Source organism: Psammomys obesus, unplaced genomic scaffold, assembly GCF_907164565.1.
Source record: "Psammomys obesus unplaced genomic scaffold, mPsaObe1.curated_primary_1811, whole genome shotgun sequence".
Lineage (NCBI taxonomy): Eukaryota > Metazoa > Chordata > Mammalia > Rodentia > Muridae > Psammomys > Psammomys obesus.
In genome coordinates, this window is record NW_026596040.1 from 36,096,039 (window position 1) to 36,120,331 (window position 24,293).

General features: G+C 50.3%; 1 protein-coding gene across 6 annotated transcripts in view; it reads right to left on the reverse strand.

The window, feature by feature from the left end:
* The window catches only part of Ctif (cap binding complex dependent translation initiation factor), a 241,383-nt gene that overhangs the window by 157,801 nt on the left and 59,289 nt on the right, over positions 1 to 24,293 (reverse strand). For all 6 annotated transcript variants that reach the window (XM_055622607.1, XM_055622606.1, XM_055622609.1 and 3 more), the window contains exons 3-5: positions 15,182 to 15,253; positions 3,686 to 3,759; positions 2,601 to 2,705 (exon numbers count right to left, since the gene is read on the reverse strand). In XM_055622607.1, coding sequence (XP_055478582.1) covers positions 2,601 to 2,705; positions 3,686 to 3,759; positions 15,182 to 15,253 — 251 coding nt within the window. The remainder of the gene's footprint in view (positions 1 to 2,600; positions 2,706 to 3,685; positions 3,760 to 15,181; positions 15,254 to 24,293) is intronic.

Genomic DNA, 24,293 nt, shown 5'->3' on the forward strand with positions numbered 1-24,293 from the left:
ACAGGCCCATGAAAGCACCCACTATGTGTCACAGGCCTGTGAAGGCACCAACTGTGTGCCATGCAGAGACCATAGATGTCAGTAAGAAGGCACCAGGAAACCGGCCCCAACATAATGACTGACACCACTCTCCAAGATCTCATGTGGGTAAAACACACCCAGGAACTGAATATTCCAGGTGGAGTTGGGCTTGGAGACCATGGCAGATTCTATTAGCAAGTACGGGCCTGGCCTTTGCTTTTCATCTTAGCAGTCTGAGGTCAGCAGTGGGCAGTGTACAGGGGCCACTCTGACCCCTAGCCTGCCTGGCCAGGGTGAAACTTCCTACAAAGCTGCAGGTGTGGCAGATGGTGGCTGCAGACCAGCTGAGTCACTGCTGCCAGTGGGGTTGCCAAGGCAACAGCCCGCTCCAATTCTGTCCCTCTATGGAAACACAGGCTGTGGGGAGCCTTGGTAACCTGCTTCAGAGGGAGGCTGCAGTGGCTGGACACGTGGGGTCCATCTCTCACATGGCAAGGCTGAGGGCGAGAGTTCCTGTCCTACCACAGGTGGCCACAGGGCACTGCCCACAGATGCTGAGAGGCAGGGTGGGTCCAGGGCCCTGGAGTCTGCCCCTGGAATGCTGAGCCAGCTTCTGCTGGCTGGCTGGGTAATCCTAGGAAGTCGGGCCTGCAGCTGGTGAATGGAGGTGGCCTGGTCCTCTGGCTTTAGACAGGACAGGGGTGCTGGGCATAGCACACTGTCCCCCATGCAGCCATTAATCAACCTGTTTGTGACAAGGCTGCTCATCTCAGTGAGTGAACTTGATGCATGCCTTCCTCACTCACAGGCTAAATTGTCACTGTCACTTAGATTTTCTGAGTCTCAGTTTCTCCACTGGCGTCCCCAGACATACTCCCAGGAACGCACACAGGAGGGACTGGAGCTACCCAGTCCCCCAGTCCCCACTGCCTCAGAACTACCCAAGCACTCCCTAGGGAGTACCCCACTTTTACCTCATTTTGTGGGCATTTTATTTAACCCTTTCTGGACCCCATTTCTCTTGGCTCTAAAATGGGGTGAGACCATCTCTTCCCCTAGGATCCTGCCCCAGTCCCTCCTGTGCCACAAGGGGGCTGGCCTCTATGGACAGGAAGGGGCAATTAGCTGCCAGAGGACACATGGCATACAATATGGCATTCCATAATGGCAGCTATGTTTAGGGCTACGGTAACAGGGAGACAGGAGTGGGCAGCAAGAATTGGAGGAAAAGCAAGTCAAATCATAATGATAAAAATGAGCCCCAAAGCGGAAAACAGGTGAGGCTGAGTGAGGATGGGAACAACCGGAAGTTTCTTATATTGCTTGTGGCAATGTAAAATTTTCAGCTCTGCGAACACTTCAGGCTCCTGAAAAAGTTACACAGAGTCCCCATATAACTGAGCAATCCCATAAGCCGGGACGTAAACAGATCTGTGCACACAAATGGACTGTCTCGAACAGTATGTTTTTGTTTTGTTTTGTTTTTAATATATAAAAGCCCAAAGGAAAGGACCCAAATGTTCGTCAGTGGATAGGTGACTAAACAAATGGTTTATGAATTATGATTCAGCTGCAAAGAGGAATGGACCATTGATGCTTGGGAACGAACCTTGAAAAAACTTTGAGAGAAAAGACAACAGATACACAAGGACACAGATGATTCCCCTTCTATAGTACCCCGGGGGGGGGGGAGGTGGAATCCCACAGAAACAGAGAGCAGACTGGTGGTTGTCAGGGGCTAGGGGTGGACATGGGGGTGTGAGCAGGAGTGACCACACTGGGGCGACCAGAAGACAAAGGCAATGATCGCAGAACGCTGTATGCTCAGTGTGCCGAACCGCATAGTCTGAAGTGGCTGATTTCACCCTGCGTGAACTTCACCTCTAAAAACATTACTTTGGAAAGACTGAAAAGAAACGATGGCTACTTGTCTCACACCTATGTCCAGCCGGTACCACACACGTGTCCTGAGGACAGCTCAGGCCCCGAGACCACCTTTTGAAAGGAAAGCAATACTGGTTCCTGGAGCCAACAAGGGTGAGACAGGCCAGGATGAAGGGCACCCTGGGCCCTTCAAAACGGGCTCCTGCCTTGACAGGTAGGGCGGCCTCTCTCTGGGAGCCTCCAGGATGTGTCTAGCCAACACTGTAGACAAAGCCATGGTGAAGCTTAAGAGCCTCGACAGCAAGTTTACAAAGAATCACAGCACACCTCACGATGGTTTAGGAAGGGTTACAGTGGTGAATCTAGCTGCGCATGTCCACTGGCTGGCCCTAGCTGGGAGGGAAGGAACCCCACAACCACTGAATCGGAGGCTCTGGGGGGTCCTTTCCTCCCAGAGGCTCCAGATGGTGACCCCCCGAGAGCAGCTACTTGAAAAGAGAACACTCCGTGTGCGCTCTGGACGGGTATATGGGCTGATGGGGAGGATGGAGGGAGTCTCTGAAAGCCGGTCCTGGGGGTGGTCGCGGAGAGCACCTGGGACATGGACTCACTGCATTTCCTCCCTCCCACCCAGCACAGTCCCATACACCCCACTCCTCTCCCTGTAAGAGCCTCCCTCCCCATGGTGTCCTTACCCCTCTCTGTCGATATGTGGCAGGGACTGCTTGGGTGTATGGCGGACCTTCCGATGGAACTGGGTGAAGTCCAGCTTTTCGGGCTGCAGGTCCCAGGTGGCACCACTAGAGGGCGAGGGAGGACGACAAATGTGAGGCAGGAGGCAAAGAGCTGCCTTCGTACTGGACAGGCAGGAGGCTGGGTGGGAGGGGAGGGAGGAGGAGGGGAGGAGGGAAGGGAGGGGAGGTTACCCACACCTGAGGGCAGGGGCCTGTTCAGATTCCGTTTAGAATGGAACTCAACGATTCAGGCCTTCACCTTTCTTCAACTCTGCTTCCCAAACATGAGCGTGGGCTGGCTGCCCACCCCGTAGGGGTCCCCACCACAACCCAGTTTGTTTCATGCCTACATTTAAGGAGGGCTGAACAGAGAAGGATAAAAACCCATCACCGGAACACAGAATGGAGCTCAGGGCAGGGTGAGCAAGAGGTAGGGAGGCAGGGCCCAGCTTTCTGGTTCCCATCCTGGCAGCCTCACCACGGAGAGTCTGCAGCCAGGCACAGGCATACCTGCAGTGTGCCCAGAGCGCAAGGGACAGGGCAGAGATGACTAAAGACTAGCCATTTACGGCCTCAGGCCACTCCTCGGACAAGGGTGGTGAGTACCATTACAGGGGTATGTCCCTTGTCCTGAGGAGCCCTGGCCAGGTCCAAGCACCATGAGGAACCTTCTAAAACCAGAACCAGTCAGTCCTCCTTTTATGTGTGCTGCTAGGAGCGAGCCTCATGTGTGCCTTGCAGGTACTCCACCACTGAGCTACACAGCCCAGTCCCTCTTCCCTGTAGACTGGCAGGTGGGAGGGGTGGGGGGTACAGCTCAGTCTCCCACTATAGCCATGTGTGTAGGAATACTCCAAACCTCTCTAGCCCCTTCTCTTCTCTTGCCCGCCCTCCTCTTCAGCCTTCCCGTCTTCCTTCCGCCCTCTGATCTTTGTTTCTTCCTCCACACAGCCTCATCTCTCTTTCCGTGCTGGACTTGCACCCTAAGTCCTATGTGGTGGGGGCCCTGGCCTGCACTGGACATCAGGGGGAAAGGAGGAAGTTACCTGAAGGAATCAAAGGTGTTGGCAGCCCAGATGTCTGTGCCCAGCATGTCCAGCGTGTTGTCTTTGTTGCCATTCTGAAAGAGACAAGGTGAGGGGCCGCATTACTTTCTGGGCCAGGACTCTGAAGACAATTGGGTAGAGGCCCACAGTAGGTCAAAGCCAGAGAGGGTTGCAGGCCCTCTCTGACATCCAAGGCTGGCTAGCCTGCATGGGTGGAGGCTGCAGTGAGCCCCCTAAGGGAGTGTCCCAGTTGGACACTGTGGGGCATCCTCCCCAGCAGAGATGGTGTTTCCAGAGGTATGCCATCAGGACCTGGCATGCCTGCATCTCTGCTGCCGGAGCCTGTGGTCCCCTCTCAATGCCTCTGTACCCAGCAGGCACTCGGTAGGACTGTGTGAGCGTTCACCACCACCACCTGCCTGGTATAGTGGTTTCCCCCTGGCCAGGGGCTTCAACAGGCCAGGCATGCCACAGCACCCATGCAGGAGTGGACTTCTCAAACATTTAAGCCTTGCCTCCTGAGAAAACCCACGGATCAAGGCTGCCCCAACAACTGCATTGCCAACTTTCACGGCTGTAGTCTGCATCCTTGGAGGTCTACTCCACAGCTCACCCTACAGACTTTCTATGCTTTGGTCACCGCCCTCTGGGTGCTGGTCACCCCAACAAACCCTCCAACAGCCAACCTCACTCTGCTGCCCTTCCATCAGTCCCCCAACCTTGCCTAACGTCCACCATCACGCAAGTCTGAGACACAGAAGCCCATCCCCAGGTGTAAACTAGTGTTTACAACAGAAATGTGTACAGATGTCCCTAGACACGACTACACAAGAAGACTGTAGCATCATCACAATAGCGCCGGGCTGGGAGCCACCCCCGTGCCTGCCAACAGCTGACCACACAGAACAACTGCTACGTTCACAGACCGGAATATGACAGAGCAGTGAGAATAAACCAATGAAACAACACACAGCTGTAAACAAACCCCACAGCCAATGTGGAAAAAGGAATACAGACACAGAACAGTATTGACCACATGTATAATTTTCATAAAGTTTTGGACTGAAAAACTAAGTTGTGGTTACAGAACTTACACGCAAGGGGACATCAGAGAAACTGACCAAGTGTCCTGTTCAGCCTAGGGGTTTGGTTTGTGAAAACCCACTGAACTGGCCCAGCAGGACATAATGCTTTTCTTTAGGTATCCTATGATCTCTTGCTTAGAGACCTGCTGCTGTCGCAGCCTTCATTTCGGGGCTCCCTCTGTAGGATCTAATCTACTGATTACTCACAAAGATGGGTCCATCCCAGGACCCATTACTCAGAGCCATTTAGCTCTCCTGGAAAGGGGCGTGTTTCACAAGCACCTGGACAGCTACTGACACAGCGCAGAGGAGGGGAGCCACACACCTGCCCTCAGCGCTGCTGTGTGGCGGCTTGCTCTCAGGGACAATGCGGTAGGACCTGGGCTCTCATTTGGGCACTGCAGCAGCACCAACGCAAAGGCACTGCCACGGTGCTGAGACAGAACAACAGCTATGATGTTGCTAGGTAACAGGAATTTTACTACACAGTCTTATTCGCCCAGTGTGGTACATGCAGTCGGCTGCCGACTGAAACTTCATTATGTGGCCCATGATCATATATGCATACATATTACATGCATCATACATACAGACACAACACACACATATATACCATACATATACATATACATATACCATAGATACCATAGATACACAGCACATGCGTCATACACACACACATGCACAGAGGCTACACATACACAAACCACACACGCCAAATGCATACATATTACAGATACAGCATATATACCATGCTGGCTAATTTTATGTCAACTTGGCACAAGGTAGAGTCATCAGAGGAGGGAGCCTCAACTGAGAAAATGCTTCCATAAGACCCAGCTGTAGGCAAGCCTGAGGGCATTTTCTATATTAGTGACTGACAGGGAAGGGCCCAGACCACGGTGGGTGGTGCCACCCCCAGCCTGGTGGTCCTGGGCTCTGTAAGAAAGCAGGCTGAGCCGGCCATGGGGAGCAAGCCAGTGAGCAGCACCCCTCCATGGCCTCTGCATCAGCTCCTGCCTCCCGGTTCCTGTGCTGTTTGAGTTCCTGTCCTGACTTCCTTCAGTGATAAACTGGGATATGAAAGTGTAAGCCAAATAAACCCTTTCCTCCCCAAGTTGCCTTTGGTCATGGTGTTTCATTGCAACAATAGTAACCCCAATTAAGGCATACATACACACATATGTGTTCACATACACAACATGTCAAAATATATACATACCACACACACCAGGCATATTATATGCCACACACATACTATACACACACACACACACACACCATACATATACATACCACATACACACAATACATACATATACATACATACTACATATACTATGTAGATTCACACTACACACCATACACACCCATATGACAAACACACATATACATACCACATATACCATACATACACATGTCACACATCATACATACACTTAGCACACACAATACAGACATACACAAGACAGACACACACACTCCATACATACACATACTGCATATACCATATATAGTCACACCACAGACCACACATGTACATAAACCATATACACACACATCATACACACATATATCAACTGCTCAGCCCTCTTAATACTCCTAGACATCAGAGAAGTGCAAAGTGGTAGAGGCTGCAGACAGATTGCCACCGCTACCTGACTTCTGGAACATCATGCCAGGAGCCAGCTGCCCTCCCCATGTTACTCCAGGACTTGCACAGAGACCTGCCTGTCACACTGGGGCTGAGAGGAAGGGTCCCAGAGTTAAGCGCATGCTAGTGCTTCCCCATCCTTTCATGTCCACCTCTTCAGGCTCCTGATATGGAAGCCTCAGTTTCCCCATTACCACGTGGGTAAGAGGAAGGGCTGTTGTGTGGCGTGGACTTCATCCTATGTGTGGCAGCTCAGAGGTCACAGCAGGCTGAAGACTGCATGGGACTGCCTTCCTCTCTGCTACAGAGTGCTCTTCCGAGAGGCAGAAACACAGAGGGGCATTTCCTCCACAAGCCCTTCCTCCTGGCGAGCCCAGCTCAACGTTTTCTGTGGCTCTGCAGCTCCATGTGAAGCCGTGGCCCCCAGGCCTTCAGACACAGAATGGCAGTGTACACCACAGTGTGGGGGCATTCCTGAATGCTCCCTGGGAGCTCTAGAGAGACCAGGGCCCTGGCTTTCAGGTGCCAGTGTGCTTCAGAACAGCTCTGGAGGACAGTGTTGGTAGTTCACCTGTAGTCCAGGTGGGGTGATCCAGAACACACCTTTAGAAACATAGTCCTTATTCCTTTGGGGTCTGAAGGAGCTTTAGGGGTGGGGCAGTCAAGAAGGCTCCTTAACAAATATTTGTGACAAGCTGAATTAATAAACTATGAAAATGTCAGCACGTAGCAGACCGTCAGGAACGCAAGGCGTGGAGGAGTGTGTACAGGAGAGCAAGGGTATCTTTTAGCACCAAGGACAGCACCCACGGGGCAAGGTCAGTGGGAAAGGACTAGGCATGTTCTACCCCTTGCAACAGAGGTGCCTTTGAGACTGGAGAAGGGCAGAGCAAAAATGGTCAAAGCAGAGAACGGAGCTGGGGCCAGGAAAACATCTAATCTTCTCACTTTGCGGTTGAAGCCGGTGTCCATGTTATCCGTCCTAAGCCAGTCCTCTCACCCACTATCTCTGCCAACCAGGCATGAGACTGAGGCTTGAAGTGGGTGGTTCTATCTGAGTCTGTCCCAGGCTGACCCACACCACAGGCCACTCCTGGCTAGCTACAAAACAGTAGGTCCCCACAAAAAGGCTCCCAGCGGAGGTGGGGCAAAGCTGGGCAGGGGCAGGCAGGGGCAGGCAGGGGCAGGCAGGGGCAGGACGGCTGCCAGGCATCTTCTCCCCCACTTTGAGAATGTCCACATGCCTTGGCCATTCTGAGAGGAGCTTAATAATATCTCACTGTGGGTTTAGCTTGCGTTTCCCCAGTGGCTAGCAATGCTGAAATGCCACAGAAGATCCTGGCGAAGCAGAGCTCTATGCTTTAAAAAGCAAAGCTGTGTTTAAACAGATGTTTAAACTTGTAAGAAATATAAACCGGCATGAACTTGTTAGAAAGAACACAAATGGACTCCAGCTTCCTTCCATGGGGAAATGCATACAAGTGTAATTCGTGGTCACCTTCAAGATACTGACACTGATACAGCCAGGGCATGCGTGTTGCCATCACTACAGAGCTCCCTCTGTGGCCACACCCATTCCTACCCTGTCTATTCTCTCTCCAACCCCTCCAACAACTACCTGCTCCTCAGGTCCATGACATGACAGAAATGGAATCATGCCGTGTCCAGCTGCAGGGGACTAGAGTTCTCCCACACAGCAGCACCCCGGGATTCACCCGGGGTGTTGTCGCAGCTGCCGGCCACTTCTTCCCACTGGTGAGCACTCAGCACACCTCACCACCCAGCCCCTGAGGAGCAGCTGGGCCGTGTCTTAGTTAGGGTTGCTTTTGCTGAGACGGAACATCACAACCAAAGGTAAGCTGGGGAGGAAAGGGTTTTTCGGGTCACACTTCCACAATGGTTCACCATCGAAGGGAGTCAGGACAGGAACCTGAGCTCGGCTGGAACCTGCAGGCAGCAGCTGAGGGAGAGGCCATGGAGGAATGCAGCCTGTTTTCTTACAGAGCCCAGGGATGGCACCGCCCACAACTGGGTGGAGCCTCTCCCATCAATCACTGATTAAGAAAATGCTCTATAGCCAGATCTGATGGAGACACTTTCTCAACCGAGGCCCCTTCCTTTCAGATGGCTCTAGCTTGTGTCAAGTTGACATGAGACCAGCCAGCACAGGGCGCTTGCAGTTTCCCACTCAGAGAAGGCTGCTGTCACTTGAGATATGTTTCTGTAGAAACATAAGCTTTCTTTTTTTCTGGGACGAACACCCAAGAGGACATGTGTTGGATCACACGGTTCTCAGAGGTTTCGGCTTCGCTTTCTTTCTTCCAAGGGACCTGTCAAGCCCGCGGAATGGCTGTGTTTTATACCCCTCACAAGCTTTACAGGCACTGCCACACTCGCCAGCACCCGGAGCTGTGCTCTCATGGTTGGTTTGCGTTTCTCTGAGGGCACGTGCCGGGGAGGATCTTCTGCATGCTCAGCCCCTGTCAGTGCCTCAGTGGAAATGTCTCTCCATATATTTTGTGTTTTTCCTCATGGGATATTTAGTAAGTTTTGAGAGTTCCTTCTATGTTCTATAAGTCCTTTGTCAGACATGAGCTTTGTATATTCTCTCCCTACCTATGACTCATCTTTTCATCTTCTTTGAACGCTCTTTTCCAGGGCATAGGTCTAATTTTGATGAAGGTTGACTTAGCAACTCAGGGATGGCATTAATCACTGATCTTTGTCACTGTTAGACTCTCCTGATTCTTGCTATGACAAATTGCTTCCTATGGAAACTAGGACATTTTTGTGTTATGAGACCGAATTCTACTTCAATCTTCATGTCCGTTAGCTGCTCAGACACCACCTCTGTCAGGGCAAGAGGAAGATGGGTGGGAAACCAAACTTCCAACAAAGGGACAGCAAAGGGGTTCTTTAGGAATGAGAGTGCTTCGCGTCAAAGACTGGGCAGCAGCTCATAGCCAAATGGATGGTGCACCTGGCAGGCAGCACGTGCCACCAATGCAAGCTCCTCCGAGCTCTCTTCTCCAAGGGCTGATGGGTAAAAATGGCAACTACTAACCTAGGTGTAGGGGTACACACCTGTAATCCCAGCCCTCAGGAGGCTGAGGCAGGGGGATCATGAGTTCTAGATCTGCCTGAGCGATACAGTGACATCCTAACTCAGAAACAGGCAACTGCCCCATCCAGCTGGGTCCCAGTGAACTGTTTGTAGTTACTAAGATTTGGGATTGCTCGTTACACAGCATCATCTGGCCGTGCCGACTGACACAAGGCACTGACTTCATCAGTACAGGGTAACAGAGAAAGATAGGATACACAAGTACACGGACAAGGGCAAGGCTGGACAGCAGCTCCAACATCGCAGCCCAGCAGGCACCTCTGCTTTCATCCTGGTCAGCCCCTCTAGCTAGCACTACCCAGCATGAGCCATCAGTGCTAGCTGTGCTTGCTCCTACCACCCCAGCACTCTCCTCTCCACCTACATGGGCACTTTACCTGTCTCCAAATGAGGGAATCAATTCTTATGATTTCCCCAGAGACCAACAGGGAAGCCACTCTCTGGATTGACTGTAGTTCTTAGGTCACGTCTGTTGGGAGTATTCCAGGAACACATATTGAATCCACTTTGGGTTAATGAATCTTCACTCTACAAGCAGGCAATGGCACAGAAGGCTCCAGCTGCTATCACGCTGCCACACTGCCAAGCAGACAGTATTGCTCCGTAAGTACCAACTGCACGGGGAGCAGTGGCGTGAACATGGAGAGGATTTCTCCCTTATCCACAGACACCTTCAAAGCCAGGTGCTTTTGCTAAGGTGCCAAGCACACTAATAACTTCCTGTCTACAAACTATATCATGCCATTGCTGGAGGTTGGCTAGAGAAGACAGCTGTGTCTGCCCTTTGTTGGGACAGGGGAACACTTGAGCTTCGAAGTGTTCGAAGCTCTCCTAGCTGCCATCTGCCATCCTTTGCTTCTGTCATGGTTGCAGCAGCTTGCAGGTTGGTACAGAAACCCAGACCTGTGACAGTGTCTTATGGGCAGAGGAGGTGATCAGAATCAGTGTTTCCCCAGTGTCACCTCGGGACAAGGCTTTCCCACCCACAGAGGGGTGCCCCACACCACACCCAGCATTCCAGAAAAGGTGAGATTACAAGTCACTGGCCACAGCCTGGCATCGTTTCTCACACTCCCCCAGATTTCCCACAGCTTCAGGAGCTGCCAACTGTCTGATAAGAGGGTGTGCCGATCAGGTTCCCAGCGATGATTCCGCTGCCCTAGGAGCCACTGTCACAGGCCATCCAGTCCCTCAGAACATTTTTCTCTCAACTGAAGCTCTGCTGCTTTCTTACACTCTCATTCCCTTCCCTTGGCAGGTGTGAGCTGGTGCAGCGGACACCTCCAGCCTGTACAAGGACGAGGTCTCTGAATGCACGGCCACCAGACTCCCTTGTTGTATACTGTCCTCTCGGCTGTGCCATGTGATTCCACCACTGCGGTGACAGGCGGGACATGTCCCGTCATCCTCACCAAAGGACTCATGGCAGCATCCTCTTGGAAAGAGGACCCGGGGTGGCATACTGCCAGATACGGCTCAATCCTGGTTATGGGCGGCTGGTTGGCTCAGTTTTTGCTGATCCGGACTCCCTCCCCTTCATTTCATGGGATACAGCCTACCCCAACTTGCCTGAAAGCATCAGAGAGGGCAAGGTATTGTTTAGAATTAGTTGAAATAACCAAAGAGTGAGAGCATTGCCTGCCGTAGGGAAATAACCACCTTACTGCATGGCTGATCTCCACCGGCGCGGCCCACCCCTAGGCTTCTGGTTCAGGGTCACGCAATGCCATGCTAGCCTTCTGGACCACTCTACCTGGCCCCATCCCCCCTCCTCCTGATGACCTCTGTGTTCCTGGTACCAGGGGCCCAGGTGTGGCCGTCAGTGGAGCAGGTTGCTCTGTGCAGTGATTGTCCCCATGGGCGAACATGGGTTTTCAGAGCAACACCGTCATCCTAACCCCAGCAAGCTCAGACTCTGTGAGGTCCAGGGAAAGCGGCCTGCTGGGGACACCTGCATAGCCTGAGCCTTGGCCAGTTCCAGGAAGGGTCAACACTGTTCCTGAGCCCAGTGAATGCAATGTCCCATGCCAGGGGCTTGAGACACGGAGCCAACGGCACACCTTTTTTAGGGTTGCTTGGCTGAGGGGGCAGGTGGGGCACCAGGCACAGCCTGACTGTGACACGAATTAGTGTGAAGGTGTCCCTCTAGAGAGCGGAGTACAATACGGAGGAGGTCAGCTGTGGGGAGGATGACCATGCCTGGATGATGCACTCTTCAACAGCCAGTTCCCTGGTCCTCCTCCATCAACGCAGGACAAGACCACACAGCACCGCCACAGGCCAGCTACTTGGGGTTTTCCTGTGGCCAGCTCCGACCCCTTCCCAGAGGTCTTTTCAGAATGGCTGCTCCAGAAGGAGAGTCAAGATTCTAGGGAGGGACTCAGGGTGGCACTCCCACTGGTGGGGCACGGAGATGGCAAGGCATACAAAGGGTCACAGAAGAAAGCCATACCCAAGAAAGGCAGGCCAAGCAGAGAGGAGTGGGAGCTAGCCTGACCTTGCTGAACTGCTAGGCTGCTCTTAAACACATACCTCGGCTGGGAAGGGAGAAAGTGACCTCCACCCAGTCTCCGTCCTGTGTCACTCTCTCCCCCAAGTCCACCCATCATGCCTTTTGCCACTGACACAAGGCGCTGCCACCCACTCTTGCCTCCCTGTGCAGGGTAGTGTGGCACCAGGTGCCAGCTCAGCCTTCTGTCAGGAAGCACTCCGTCCATGGCCCTGTGGAGCCCTCCTAACTGTCCACTGCTCCAAGGACATGTGTATCTGAGCTCAGAACTCATTTCCACCTGGGTCGTGGCCTTCTCCCTGAGGGTGAGGCCTTTGAAGAAAGAAACCATGACATCAGTTTGACCCAGGGCCCTCCACAAGACCTCTGACTACACTGCCTTGGCTCTGCGTAGTTTTCACAGCACCCCATGTTCCCCCAACTTAATGCAGGCAAGCCAGCCTCCCCCACACGCCAAACAGTGACTTCAAGCCTCCCACCCAACTCCAAGGTAGAGAGCCATGTGGTCCTCACTGTGTGCGAGCCTGTCCCAGCCTTTCCTGCACTTCCTCTTTCTGAGACGATCAGGACGTGGCCACAGGTCAGGTGTAGCAATGCCGCTGTTACCGCTAGCCACGTCTGCCAAGTAGGCAGGCGAATGTCAGACTATCACCTCCAGCCCAAGCTTCCTGCCCCACACTGAACCTGTGGCTCAGGCTCTACCAGCCAGGAGAGCATTTCAGTTCCTTCTCTATGTTCAGTTAGATTTCATTCTGAAGAAACCTGCTCACCCCAGGAGACTGCGCAGTCCCTTCCCAAGGCAGGGACCATGGCCTGCTGGGCCTCACAGTGTGTACAAGGAGCTTAGGCAGTGAAGAGCCACATACAACCCCACTGGGGCACGGTCATCCCACAAGCCCTTCCCCATCACATTGCCTAGTCCAATCCCTTTACCTACTCCAAGTGGGTAAACAGTGGAGCAAGGACAGTTTGGAGGAGACCTGGGTGGGGGATGGGAGAAGGGCCTTTCCTCAGCCTCTAGAGTGACAGGATGAGAGGGAAGGGCAGGCAGAGGAGCCTCAGGAAAGGTGGCAAATGAATGAATGAAGGACCCTACCCTTAAAAAATTCCTAATTAGATACCTACTGACCAAGAAACATGCAGTTCTTATTGTCTATTCTCATCCCTGCTTGGAGCCACGTTCAATCCTATCTCTGCAGGAAGAGACTAGAATGGCAACACAAAGTGGAGACAGAGCCACTGAGCTGCAAGGCTCAGGTCAAGGTGAACGCTTCAGGAAGGAAAGCGGGTCTTCAGCCAAGGAGACAACAGACAGAGATTCCATTAGAAGTACTTGAGCTGCTACAGGGGAGATAGAAGTTCTCTTGTAGACAAGAACTGGGTGTAAGGTACAAAGCCCAGCTTGGACAAGGCCTCCTTCAGTTCTCTCATCTGGAAATGGGACAGAAGTACCAAAAGGACCCCTAGCGGCCATTCAGGATCTTCTGGTTTTCAGCGGAGGGGAAAGGTCTTGGCCACCAAATTTGCAGCAACAGAAACCAGAATCTAGGCTCCTGCGTCCACCCTGCCACAGAGCTAGTTTCCGCAGTTTAATGTGCAGTTATGGAAAGGCCATAATCAAATCAAATACTCTGTACAATTAACATAAAAATTTAAAGAGAAACTGTCTTTAAATGTTTATGTCAACTTGACCCCAGCTAGAGTCATTTGAGAGGAGGGACTCTTAACTGAGAATATGCCTTCCTAAGACTGTCCTACGGGCAAGTGTGTTGGACATTTTCTTCATTAATGATTGATTTTGGAGAGCTCAGACTATTGTGGGCAGTGCCAATCCCATATTGTGGGCACGTTACCCTGAGTCAAGTAAGCAAGTAGGCCGAGCAAGACAATGAGCAGAGTGCCCCTCTATGGGTTCTGCTCCGGTTCCCGCCCTGCCTGAGTTCCTGCCCTGACTTCCCTTAGTGATGATCTATATATGGAAGTGTAGGATGAAATACACTTCCTGCCCAAGTGCTTTTAGTCATGGCGTTTATCACAGCAAAAGAAACCCTAAAACTGAAACAATTATACAAATGTTATGAGAGTGAACTGGGAGGATAGCTGTCTCCCCCACATCTTCAGGCAGCAAAGCCCTGCACCTGAGGAATGGGCCAGAACCGAGGACACTAAGCATTTTCCTTGGGAACAGAATAGAGGTGGGGGAGGATGGGACTTTGCTTTGCTTTTTATCCCTGCAGTGCTGGGGTGGAGACTAGGGACCTGCGCGTGCTAAACATGCACTTGACCACTGAGCTGCACCCCCAGGAAAGGGTTAGTTCTAACTAGCACAAGAGACTGAGGTGGGAGCAAGCCAGTGAGCCAGGCAACATGTTCCCGAAACAACTGTAAGATCAAGAGCTGTGGAGTCTGTGGTGGTAAGAGGCCAAGTCTGCGGTGGGGTGAGTCGTTTCTTCAGCTCCTAACCTCATGGTTTTCTACAGGCAGGGACAAGGTATCGGCAAGATCAACTGGGAAGGAGGGACACCCAGGCCACCAGGACAGCGCTCCAGGAGCAGCTGCCTCCCTTCTCTCATGGCCACACAACCCTCAGGCCCACCCGAGCATGAGCATGTAACTCCTTGCAGAGCCAGAATGCCTAGGGCGGGAGAGGGGCCCCTGTCCCAGGAGGTGTGGACTGGTGATTCCAGACCTCTGAGCTTCTCCACACGGTGACCCGGCCCTTTGCAGACCCAGAAGGGTGATCTTCAAAGCACCCCAGCTTCAAAATCCCAAGAGACCCAGTGCTTGTGGGCCCACCAATGTCAGCGTCACCTGACACCAGACAACATTCCACAAAGGAGCATCTCACCACCCTCCTCTCGGTGGACATCTCGTTCATCGCCAAACGTCTTTCATTACATAAAGGGCCACTGAAGATTAGTCTTCAGAATCCATGTGTTGTGGGTGGCTCCAAATTGGCAGAGGAATTAAGGGAGGATTCCTAGAGGCCCCGGACCTTCCCTCCACCCATCTTTCTGCTTGCTCCTCATCCCCAACACGGAGGAGTCACCCAAGGGCCAGCCCAAGGTCCCAGAAAAGCAAGACATGTGACAGGTTCCAGACAGAGCACAGAGCTGTTCCCTACCTGCTGCAGCGGGGCTCGCCCTCTGGAGAAGGAACAGCCGCCTTCCAGCTGTTCTCTGCAGTCAGCAGTCCACTGCAGGCAGAAAGGAGGGGTTAGTGACAGCAGGACACACGCTCACCCTCATTCTGTCTGTCTCCCAGCAGACTCATGAGGAAATCCGTCTTGACATTTCAACAGCAAACCCACCCCTCCGACCAGTAGATCTAAGGTGGCTCCTGAGTATATGTCTGGGGAAGCCAAATTCACAAAATGATGATGGTCTAGCTACATTCTAAAGTCAACCAAACATGACACCTAGTTATTCTGGACAATCAGTATCATCTCTGTCCATCTGTCATGCTGGCTGCCCATCATATTAAGGGACACGGGTAGGGCCAGAAGGCAGCAATGGAAGGCTATGGGTCCAGCATCATGGAGAAATTGCAAACAGCTCTCAGAAGATGGGCTCAAGCTGAGGAATGTCCCTGCATGTGGCTGACTACCACCTACCAAGAGTCCCCAACGTCTGTCATATGGAGGACCCTGGGCCTCACTCTCCACTGGTGACCCACAGTCTATGGATCTAGGTCCAAGGATCAGCATTTTGACAGACCCCCACGAGCTACACTGGAAGCCACTGAGATCCATGTGCTCTCTCCAATGCTGGCATCTGTTCAACGGCCACAGCAATGCTGGGCAACTCTGTAGAGCTGTTCAGGACTCACTGTCACTTCATGGACACACCGAAGCAGGACACCAATCCTTCACCCAGTGTGAGCCAGCCACGAGGGGGTGTTAACATTAGCCAGCCCCTCCAATTCTGCCGCACGCTGGCTGACCTCAACCTACGCTCCATGAGGCATGCAAAGTGGAGGGAGTGCAACCTCGGTCCCAGCTGAGTGGGAGGGCTGCAGGCCAGTGCGGGCGCACTGTGGCTGAGGACAGTATGCCCAGGGCAGGCAAGACTTTCCATTGTATGCCGATGCTGTAGGCCAAGGAAATGAAATGAAAGGCAGGAAGATAAGCCACAGACCTGACTATACTTCCTGGAAGCCAGATTTTTAAAAATCAAGTTAAGCAATATACCCAATATATTCTAATAACCTACTATATCCAAAATACTATTACTTAAATAGGTAATAAAAAATTAAGGCTGGACCCATGCCTGTAGACCCATCATGAAGCAGGCTAGGACAGGTGGGTCCTGACTTTGGGCTATATAGTAGTGGGAACAAAACAAACATTAATTAATTAGCCCTTTAACATTTGTGCTAGTTGGTTCTGTCAACCAGACACAAACCTAGACACATCTGGGAAGAAGGAATCTCAACTGGGGAATGGCCTCCATTAGATTGGCCAGTAGGCAAGTCTGTGGAGCATTTTCTTGATCAGTGATTGATGTAGAAGGGCTGAGGTCCTGGGTTCTAAGAAAGCAAGCTGAACAAGCTATGGGTAAAAAGCCAGTGGCAGCCCTCTTCCATGGCCTCTGCTTCAGTTCCTGACTCTAGGCTCCTGCCTTGAGTTCCTGGCCCAGCTTCTTCGATGACCAACAGTACTAGGAAAGCATAAGCCAAATAAAGTGTTTTATCGCAGCAATAGAAACCCTAAGACAACATTCTTTGCTTTGAAATCCACTCAGTGCACACCTCATATTGGCTGAGCCACATGCGGCTTGTCGCTCTGTGTGGCCAGTCATTCTGCATTGGACAGTACAGTTCTGGAGAGAAGACAAAGCAGCAGGGCCACTTCATACCATCCTACTCTCTCTGTACTGCAGAGGCAGTTGCCTTTCAGGTTCCTGGGTAATCTAGACTCAGGCTGGGCTGCCCAAAACAGGAAGAAGAGAGAAGCCAGGATACCCTCTGTACCTCTAAAGGCGTAACTAGCATCAAATGGGCATTCTTCACTGCTCCAGCCTTTATCAGATAAGACTTGTACATGTGGCCTTCACCCTGGCCACTGGCAATACTATCTCCTTCCTTGGGCCTCATGTCAAGAGGTGGAAAAAGTGACCTCTAAGTAGGTGCTAATTTCTAGTAATTTAGCCTCTTAGGTCTTTTATACAGTTAACCAGTTCCCGGGATTATAATCCCTGTGTTTGGATAATTGCAGTTTCAAGGCACTTGTCTACAAAGATTAACTAATTAAAAATGCCTTCCCCTCCACCCCGTGCCCAGTTATAATGTGATCATGAAAAACACCAGAAAAGCCAGATAATCGATTTTCTCCAAAATTAGAGGAGCCACCAAAAGTGCCAGGATTGTATAAGAAAAGGAAGTAGCACAGATTGAAAGACAGGATAACATGAAAATGAGATGCAAATTTGGACCTCATAACTTAGAAAGGACACTGTTCCCTGCTAATGGCTTCATTCTGATCTTTGTACCATGAGTTATGCAAGATGTTCCTACCAGAAGAAGCTGGGTGGCAGGGAACACTTGGAACTAGTGCTACACTTTCACTAGGAGTCTAAAATAATTTTAAAAAGCAGAAAGGACTATATAGGGATATATATTATGAATAAGTATACATATACATGTAAGTGTGCATATACACAATCAGGGAAGACACACATATCCACACACAGTGTGTGTGTGTGTGTGTGTGTGTGTGTGTGTGTACATGATGTTTAAAACATGATAAGAGCATGCTTTTGTTTTACATGTTGGCACAATGTCTCTCCTGGAGGAAATGGAGGAAGTCTAGCTGAGGCTGTCAGGATAGGTACAGCCAGGGAGTATAGGGTGTGAAGGAGGCCCTGAGTGAGTGAAGCTAACTGAATATGTACTGCTGACATGGGCACCGCCACATCAAGGACCCTACAGCCTCAGGCTCAGAGGGATGGCCAAGCTTTCCTTGGGGCACCGAGTGTGAGTGTTGACAGTGTGTGTGCAGAAAATGTCCATCATTGTTCCCCCGGTGAGTGGGTGAGTGTTTATGGCTTGAACGCTGCTCCTCTGCTGAGGCTGCTCCTACTGAATCAACTAAACTCATGTCCTTAGTCCAGCTGTATACCGTAATGTATGTAACAGCCCCGCCTCTTTGTTCAACTCTAATAATAAGCATGCTGAACTTCTGGGGTGCTGAGGTTTCTCCATCTGAGAGCCCAGACCACCCATCCGCAGCTTACTGTCTGTGTGTCCATCTGTCTGTTCTTTGCTATCCCAGCCAGATCCAAATCCCTGGAGCCATACTAGGACACAGCAAAGGAGTAAAGCGACTGCTAGGAATCTCTCCTTCTAGACACTGGCTGGAGAGCATCGATGTGACAGCCCCGACAGTGGTGACTTGCAGGGGAGCATAGCTTCTGCAAGCATGCCACCTGATGCGCCACTAGGCCAAGCAAGGCAGCTCTCGTGTCCACCGAGTCACTCCTGAGACCCTCCCAACAGGGTGGTTGCTGGAGCGAGCAGTGCAACATGTCTGCCAGCAGCAGCGTGGAGGGGAACGAGGGTGTGAGGCAGACATGCATAATCTCTACAGAGGCTAGGAGGGCAGGGGATGAGTAGCCCGTGAGCACACTATCAGGGTTCCCAGGGAAGGGTAATCCAGAGCTGGTGGAGTCAAAGCAGAGGCAGTGGGCAGCTTGGAGGCATTCCATAGCCGTCAAGCCACAGAAGTCAGGATCATTTCCCTCATGGACAGAATCCGAAGCTCTCACCAGGCAGCACCTCAGTAGAGTGGCCGGGGATACACACCTGGCCCAGTAAGTAATGGGTCAAGGCCAGGTTCCATGTTTCTTAGTAATGGTAAGGTTGGAAATGGAGGAAGGGACCTAGAGCATGGGGGCAAGCAGCAGAAGATGAAGATAGCGATGGAGCCTGCCGAACCGAGATCCAGTGAGTGAGATAAAACCCAGGCCCCAGGAGAACAGGGATTGTGGTTATGCCTGAGCACCCCTGCCACCTAAGGCAGCTCTAAGAATGAGCAATCCATTAATCACCCACTGGCCTTGTGGGACCCCTACTAGAATGGTCCAGGCATGCAGAAACCTGGGGAATCATTTCCACATCTGAGTCAGGGGATGCGTGCCTCTTTCTGACCCTCAAAGTCCTGGGGAATTCCTCTCCAAACTTCTCCAGCCAATAGCTGGATGCCAACCATAGCATTTTCTTTCTTCTCCCCGGGCATTGCCTGCTTTCTTTGGTCCCTCTGCGATGCTACCTAGAAAGCTGTAGGTAAATCTAGCTAAATCTGTTGGGGTGACTCTAGAGCAGAGGAGGTCCCTCCTCTCAAATACTCAAGTCACAAGCCTAAATTCTTGGACACAGACCATCTGTCCTTCAAGGCAAATGGGCTCATATCTTGGACCTCCCAACCATGAAGGCCCTCTAGGGGCTTGAGGTGGTACCCTCCTTGCAAAGGGCATCCAGCAGAAGAGTCAGGACATGTGGGGAAATGGTGCATGTGGGAACAATTCACATCAAGCATCCAACCATGGCTTTAGGCCTTCCACACTGATGCTGTAATGTCTACCTTGATTTAAAAATTTGGAACAAATAGGACACAGGGTTAAGACTTGACAATCACTGGAATATAGATGTTTATTCTGAACTCAAAACGTTTATTTCACCACTTTTTGCTCTTATCTGTACATGAAAAGATGCACACAACTTAAAGTCACAGTAATTTACCAGTCATTTGCACCCTACAATGTTCAACACTCTTTTAGCAAATGCTGGGAAGGATAGAGAAGTCTACATGGCTGTGAGCACTGCAGTGGGGGGGGGGGGGGAGGAGGGAGGAGGAGGGTCAAGGCTTGGAGCAGGGCAGGCTGACAGCAAACATAGGTATGTCCACTTTTTAGTGCCAAAAGCCTCCCCAGACTAGCCCCACACAACATCAAAGCTGATGACAGGGTGGGGCCAAGGCCCTGTCTTTTCTCATCACTCTGACCATACCTCACCATGCAATTTAGGGAAGAAGGGTTTGTTGTAGCTCACAGCTTTTGTATATGCAGTTCATCCTGGTGGGGTTCATGGTGGTGGGAAGGAAGGCTAACACTCTTCAAACCTCAGAAGTCCAGGAAGTGGAGGGTACACAGGAAGTAAGGCCAGGGTACTAAATCTCCAGGCTAGCTCTCAGTGTCCACTAAGCATGTCTCCACCTTCTAAGGATCCCATAATCTCCCAGACAGAAGTAGTTAAGGACCAAATAGTCAAGTACCTGAGGATCCCATAGAGGACATTTTACACTCAAACCATGCTACCACATGCTGACTTGGAAGAGGAACAAAATCTCCCAAACCAGAGGCCCACCCCCAAACCAAACAACTGATAAAAATGAGGCCATAAACAATTAGTACCTAGGTAAAAACTTAGCATATTTAGGTAAGTGTTCTTTTCTTAAACAAGAGCTCATGCATGTATTCTAGACTGGCCTCAAACTACCGATTCCCCTAACTTCATCAACCAAGTGCTGGGGTTACAGCATGTGCCACCATACCTGGCTGATAAAATCAGGGTTTTAAAACAGGGGCTAGGAGAGACTCATCAATAACCATATAAAGAAAACCTTATTCTAGATGTCTACTGGGTACCATTCCCGGGGAACACGCCTCAAGTTGACTAAAAGCCCTGAAAAGGGTTCAAACTGCATCAACATTTAAAACTTCTGTATAGATAACAGGAGTCAAGAAATAAGGAAGGGAGGGAGGGAAGAAAGGAAGGAAGGGAGGGAGGAAGGGAGGGAGGACAGGCAGGCACGCAGATGAAGGGCTACTTGCAGCATATACAGTCAAGGTTTAATAACAGGGATCAGTGAGGTGTTCACTTGAATCAGGGTTTATGCCAAACCCATCAACTCAGTAACATTTGGTTCTCAAGCCCTACTGGATGCTTTTATTTTCTTCATTTGTCACATGTGATTAAGTAACTTGTCTAGGAGTACACCATCAAAAAGGGGCAGAATGGGCCAAGGGCATAAATAGCTATTAACTGGAAGGGAGACAAAAAAAGAAAAAAAAAAAAGGCTAATTCTAAATGTAATGTACAGCTATGGTTTTGATGTCCTAAACAGATTTGTTTGTTTCTGCTGTTGCTGTGGTTTGGATGTGAAGTTTCCTCTCCAAAACACTCAAAAGTTCAAGTCTGGCCCCAGCTCTGTTCTATTTGCTGGCTCCTGAGGCCTTGACCTGATGCTTGGTAGTTTTACAATACAATGGTATTATTAGGAGGTGTCTCTAGTTGGAGGAAGTAAATCACTTGGGGTGGAGCCTGAAAGGTTCGCTTGTCCCAGCCCCTTCCTGTCACTCTTTTGCTGCCTGACTGCCCACAGCACAGCAGGTTTCCTCTGGCCATGCCTTCTGCCGTGATGCTCTCCCTCCCTACAGTCCCAACTACGAAGCATGAGCTTTTTCCTCTGGAAGCATGAGCCAAGCCTAACTTGCTGTCCTCCAGACGGCTGTGTCGCAGAGACAAAAGCAACTAACACAGCTATATGGATCTTACTGGGAGAACCAGTGAATTAAAGGCAACAATGCAGTATCTGTCTTTATTTCCTACACTGTCACTACATGCTATTTCTTGTCCTTAGGGATGCTCTGAAGTGAGTAGGGAGCAAGGGGTCTCATGCCTGCAGATGATTCAGAGAAAAGTCATATATGTGTGTATATGTGTATCTATTCATTCAATTGTTCTTTTAAAAGCAGTGAATGTATATGCAGTAAATACATAAGTATATATTTAGAGGCAGAGTAAAATGTGCTATATTAAAATCGGGGCCATGTGGTGAAGAATATGCATGAATTCTTTGTACTGGAATTGAAATTTTGTGTACTTTAAAAACTATTTCAAAATGAAAAAAAATATATACAAAAGGCCATCTGACTCAAGGCTTCTTATGCTAGGGGAATCAGGATCACCCGCAAGGTTTTATGAAGGTCTATGTGCTGGGACTCTCCCCTGTCTCTCAAAATGACAGGCCCCTGATGCCTGGTTCACTGGCCTCAGTGTGGCCTACAGACCCCAGAGCTCAGCTCTGGTCAATCCCTCTGTATAGAGCCCTCTTTCCTAAGCCACCTCTCTCCAATGACCTTTAAATCTTCCCTCCAAAGCCTCCTTCCAGCAGTCCTGGCCTCCATGCCCTTCTCTCTTCACCACCAATGACTGCCTTCTCTCACCCTATTTCCCATCCTTCTTACCAGAAAGCAAGAGTTGGCAAGGCATGGATCACGGTTGTTTCTGTCTATCACTTTTTTTCAGAGCCTGCAACCAGGCCCGAATGAATAAATGCTAGCTTGAGTTATACTGTTCTCCTGGGCCAACAGTAGGCAGCAGAAGGAGGACAGATTTAAATAACTACATTTTATCTTAAAAAAGCATCAGCTAACAATGTGGAGGGGATTGTGCCAAATAGGCAAACAAACTAAAACTTATGTATACTAGCAGAGCAACTTTGTAAAGGGTAAACAAGCCAACAAACAAACAAAAGTCACAACAATTTTTGTCAGTCTTTGCCACAAAATGATAGTGGACCCCTTTCCCTCCATTTCCCAATTGTCTTGTTTTTCCAATTGTTGCTTTAAAACCAAAATAAATTTTTAACATATTAGAAAAAAACAGCTAGTAAGTCGGTTTAAGTACTCTGTCTTACCAGAAGTCAGACAATGCAAAATAAAATGACAGGGATGTCCCAACATACTGGTGGCAGTATGAAGAGCAGAACAGCCATTACGGAGAGCTATTTGCCAAGAGCCACTAAAATTAATTCTACTTCCAAGCTTCTACGGAAGCTTCTTGCGGAAGGAGCCAGCCAACCATTGCACCAAATGTCATGCATTTCCAGAAGAAAGAAAGGGGAAGTGAGTTTCCAGGACTAAATGTATGGTTAGCTAGCACCCCCGATGCACCACTGGGCAGCCAGTACACAGAACAGCAAATGCACAAGCCCGGAAGAATCCTTGGGTATATGGGGGAAGTGTGAGTGCTGTATGATTTTTGAAAAAGTATGTTTCTGGAAATCATATTATCAGAGGACATCTAAAAGGGTTGAGGAAGATTACTCACCAGTGGCATGGCTGTGGACAGACTGTATCTAAGGGAACATTTATTGTTGGTATTTAATTCTTGTGTGACAGGCGTATGTAGGCATGGAATAGTCATGAAATTAAAAGAAAAAAGAAGGAAGACACATAGAAAGACCTTTCCATGGTCAGCCACCCGTGCTCCTTCCTATTAACTCACTTCCATTAGGCCTGTCATGGGTGGCCTACCATTGAGTCAAGACAGTTGTGAAAATGGATCACAATGTAGGAAAAAATATATACATAAACTGGCTAGGAAGGGGCTGAGGGGATGGTGGTTAGGAAAACAGAGAGGCGGAATGGCAGGAAGACCATGGAGGGAGAGGAGGGAAGCCACATGAGAAGGAGCCAGGGGCCACTGAATGCTCTCATCCACTCCCACATGTCAGCACCACCAAGCTTCTTCATTAGACAGTTCCTGGAATTTAGATAGGACCAAGGTCATTTGCCTGCCTCCCAACATCAAAAAGGACTGTGGGAGGCTGTCTTCAAGGATCTGAAGCTCTTGATTTAACCTGTTTGAAAGACTAGATTGGAAACTGTGCCTTTAGTATGTGTGCCCACCATTGGCCACTTCCACACATTCTGCCCTTCCAAGAGATCCCATTAGGAGGCAGCTGACCTTGGGGAGAGGAGACAGCCGTCCCACCTGAGAGGAAGAGCAGAGTCACCAGGGGCCCACACACAGGTTAATATTCAGGTTCTTCTTCGACTGCATCTCCTGTGTAGGGCTCAGTCTTCAGCACTTCCTGAAACCTCCCTGTGATCCTGCAAATGCTGCTCTGGTGAATTATCTATCACCCAGTCACCTAACAACATCAGATGTGCCAAGCATTTCCAACCATAGCATCTCCACCTCCCCTACAAAGGACCAATGACCAGTGTGATTGAGTCCTAATTCTCTTTCAGGATCTTACCCAGGGAAGGGTCCTGCCCAAAATCAAGACAGACTTTCCCACATCAATGCAAGCAAAGATAATCCCTCATCGGCTTGCCTAGTCGCCTGTTCCCCGGGTGATTCTAGCTCGTTCAAGTTGACCAACTATCACATCATCTAAGGCAAGGGAAGCTATCAACTATCCATCTATCTAACCATCTGTTTGTCATTCT